This window comes from Marmota marmota, unplaced genomic scaffold (assembly GCF_001458135.2).
Source record: "Marmota marmota marmota unplaced genomic scaffold, marMar, whole genome shotgun sequence".
Taxonomy (NCBI): Eukaryota; Metazoa; Chordata; class Mammalia; order Rodentia; family Sciuridae; genus Marmota; species Marmota marmota.
The window spans coordinates 10,975,130-10,978,963 of NW_026000283.1; the positions used below are offsets into that span (position 1 = coordinate 10,975,130).

Here is a 3,834-nt window from a genome sequence, read left to right on the forward strand (position 1 = left end):
ACTGAAGCCTTCTTTCATTTAAACTGCTGACTTGTAACTGTAAATATATTCCTTGGGGAAAGAGAACATATTGACCCATTCATGATATGAACCTGAGATTCATCCTGATAGTAACAGCAGAGTATACAGGTCCACAATGTTTCTAGATCCAAAAGCCATTCTGATAATCCAACACTTTCATAAGCTTGACACCAAAAATTCATTAGGTGACAAAACTTGACTTGAATAGATGTAAAGTGCTTTAAAGTATTTGTCTTACTTAAGTTTGAACTCTCATGCAATTTGCTGAAGAGATAGTATGTTTAATTAGTGTGATTGGGACTTTGTCCAGAGCTCATTGAGGATATTACCTAATGCCTGACCTTTCCACAATCAGAAACATTCTGGATTCTAGACACATCTTGTCCCATGAGGTTTAGATAAGGCATCATGGCCCCAGACTCGGATAAACTGGTTTCCCGATCCTGGAGTTGTTCAGAAAGAGCATTACACCAAAACACAGAAAGCTTTCTAGCTTGCAGAATGTTCTCTTGACCATGGTCACCTTTGATCATTATGCAATGAGGCAATCCGGGCAGATAACAATAGCTCTGTTTCTACAAATAAGGACATTCAGAGAGTGAAGCCACTTCCCCATGGTCACTTAGCTTGCAGTGGTAGAGCCTAAGCTCAAATATAATCTTCTAAACAAAATATTGACATGTAGAGGTTGGTCTGAGGTCAGGCAGAGATATAGAAAGTGACACTTTGTATCCTGACATCCTGAGAGATGCCTAGCCTGTCTTTCTTCCCACCCCTCCCATGTGGGGGAAGCTTGGGGATGCAAGTTGACCTACTATATTAAAGATTCAAAATGGCACAACCAATGTGTGAGTGTATCTCTTCAAAGAAAACTAAGCTGCTGAGAAGCCTATCAGTAGAAGTTCAGGAGGGCCACTTCAGCAATACTTCTCTCACCTCTTTCTACTGTCCCTAGAAAATGAGGAAGATGATGATAGTGGTGGGGGGTGATAGAAAATTTATATAATGCTACACACCAGACATTCTTCTAAGTATCTTCTCTATATAAGCGCACATAATCCCCACAACAGCCTTATTTAGTAGGTGCTTTGAATATCTGTGTTTTATAGATGGAGAGATGAGGCACAGAGAAGTTAAGTAATTTGCCCAAAGACACACAGGTAGTAAAATTAACAGAGCTGAGACATAAACCCAGGTAGTCTGGCTCCCGATTCCATATTGTGGAAAGTCTCAAAGCTCAGACTGCTCTGCAGGTCACCAATTGAAGACAGAATGAGGGAAGAATCCAGTTCCCTTGGAGACTTGAATCACCCTTTGCCAAGGGATGCGCCCTCACCCCCAGCTCCTTTGGGAAGCTTTCTCCCTCTTCTGCTTGAGTTTTTAGTATTACTACCCCCAGGGAGGCAGCCCTTCCTCACAATTCCTATATACAATTCAACCCTTTTTTAAAAACTTGTTGATAGATCTTTATTTTTATTTATTTATTTATATGTGGTGCTGAGAATCGAACCCAGTGCCTCACACATGCCAGGCAAGTGTGCTACCGCTGAGCCCCAGCCCCAATTCAACCCTTTTTTATCCTCCCAGTCCCATACTCACCTTAAAACCCATTGGGCGAAGCTTACATGCTATTTCTGCATCATGCAGTGCATCCTCATGAGACTCCAAGGTGAAATAAATTTGAGAACGGTTGCTGTAGAGCAAATGATCATTTGGAGCTGCCAAAATGAGAGAAAAAAGCCCTCATTAAGAGCCTCCAGCACAAACATAAGTCTTGTAAGAGGGTGGATCTTGAACAAATGACAAGTTATCTAGAATGTTTCTACTGGGGATCAAAAGGGTTAAGCTCTATTTTCAGTCCTATTATCTTCCTGCTTTCAACACATTGCTGGCCACTGTGTCAGAGCTTCCCCAACTTCAAAGAAGCAATTTGCCCCCCTCTCTCAAGGTGTTCTTTAGAGGTTTTGTGATGTTTATGTTGCATTGACCTAGAGGAAATCCTGTTTCATGGCTACACACAGTGAGTGCCTGACAGCCTTGCTTCTGAGTGAGGTATCATCACCAAGGGATCAAGCCAGAGAGAAAAGGGGGATGTGGCCAGATGTGACTCCTGTCCTGACCTTCAGCAAGACAAGTCCCTGTTGGTCTTCTAGGTGGGATGACTGACATTAGCAGCATCTCTAACTTCAAAGCCCAGCATATATGAAGTTTCCAGGAAAATGGAAATGTGTTTATAAGACCTCTTCCTCCCATAACAGATGTCAAATGTGAATGAACCTAGGCAAGGCTTCTGGAAATAAGGTGAAGCTGTGTCTTACCAATGCTTTGAATCACTAGATGCCAGGGCTGAACAGGCTTTTAGAGATCATCTGGCTCAACTGACCCATTCTTCAGATGTAGGAAATCAAGGCCAGAGGGGAAGGCTTCACTCAAGATCATGCACTCAGTTGGACAGAATCATGGCTAACTGACTACACTTCAAAACTTCAAAGCTGGGGTGGGATCAGATTCCTTTTTCTGTAGACAAGTTCAGTATTTAGAATAATAAGACACTGGCCATCTCCAAAACAAAGCTAACCTCTGTAGCTTCCTCTCAGAAGGGTGAAGAGGATATTGATTTTTTTTTCCCCAGACTGCTCTGAGGAAATTAGCAAAGGTATAGGGAAGACCCTCCAAGGGAAAGTGGTAGCAGCAACAGTGGAGCCAGAGAGCTGGAAGGGGCTTTCCTTCTGGCCCCTTAGGGAAAGGCTGAAAGGAATGGAACCTCCCTCCCAGATCTGTACTTAAGTCACCTCCACCTGTTTCATTCACGTTGCCCAATTCTTCCCCAAGCTCTGGACTCCAGCTTCTGCTACCGGCAACAGACTTTATGGATTTTCCCAGAAGTATGCTTGGGTGCCCATTACATGCCCTTATTACATCAGCAAAGAGTTCAGTCTTTTCTGTCCCTCCTGTTGTGCAGCACACGACAGCCTAGTGGCGACTCACAATTTGCCTTGCCTGGACACAAACTTGCTTGTGATGTTGGGGGCGGGGATCTCCTTTTCCCTGGACCACCAGCTTTTGCATGTTCAGCCCTTGTTCCTTTCCGTGCCTGAATTACCTGTTGCATGCTTTAGTGGAGATTCAACATGTGGAGACTCCAGCCCACTCCCTCCTCCACCCATCAGAGTCCTGCCCAGGGCATCCTCGGATCCCAGAGCCCTGTCTACCCTGCCTCCTCCCCTACTTGCTTCGCCAGGCACCGCGCCCCGCCGGCAGAGCGGCTGGCAGCCTGCCCAAAATAGGCAATACGGGCCAGCAGCTCAGCGGTCACTTCCTGGGTCCAGACTCGTGGAATCAGAATCACTGGAGCAAAGCATGTCCCCGAAAGAATTCGGGTGCCCTAGTCCAGCTCAAGGTGTGGGACTGCCACGTTGCCCTTGAAGCTGCAAAGCCCACCTAACCCCAGGCAGCTCGGGAAAACGGGACAGAGGCGTGCCTCTTCACAGCCAGCCCGTTTCCCTGGGGTCACCAAGCAGTAGCCTGGTCCCGTCGCCCTCTGGGCTGGTTTGGTTAAAGGGGTTCGAGGTGCCGGTGCAGGCTGCTGGCTGGCGGCTACCGCGGCTGTGGGGGGTGTGGGGGGGTGCGCGTCTATTTCAGCCAAGGATCGTGTGATAGGAAGCGGTGACAATGAGTCACAGGGCAGCGGGGCGCGAGCGCTCCCCCTCCCCCCGCACACGCTCGCGGGATGGTTTCCGAGGCGAGCGTGGCCCACTTCGGTTACCTCAGCCGTTACACAATCCCGCCCGCCCGCGCGGAGGAGGGGCTGCC

The 3,834-nt window shown here is 47.4% G+C and overlaps 1 protein-coding gene across 1 annotated transcript in view; it reads right to left on the bottom strand.

Annotated features, from left to right (window-relative positions):
* Lonrf3 (LON peptidase N-terminal domain and ring finger 3) overlaps positions 1-3,795 on the bottom strand; it is a 36,182-nt gene extending 32,387 nt beyond the window's left edge. Inside the window, exon 1 of the mRNA XM_048797109.1 lies at positions 1,621-3,795. Within this exon, the coding sequence (XP_048653066.1) occupies positions 1,621-1,632 (12 nt within the window). The 5' untranslated portion in view covers positions 1,633-3,795. The remainder of the gene's footprint in view (positions 1-1,620) is intronic.
* Between the last annotated feature and the right edge of the window lie 39 nt (positions 3,796-3,834).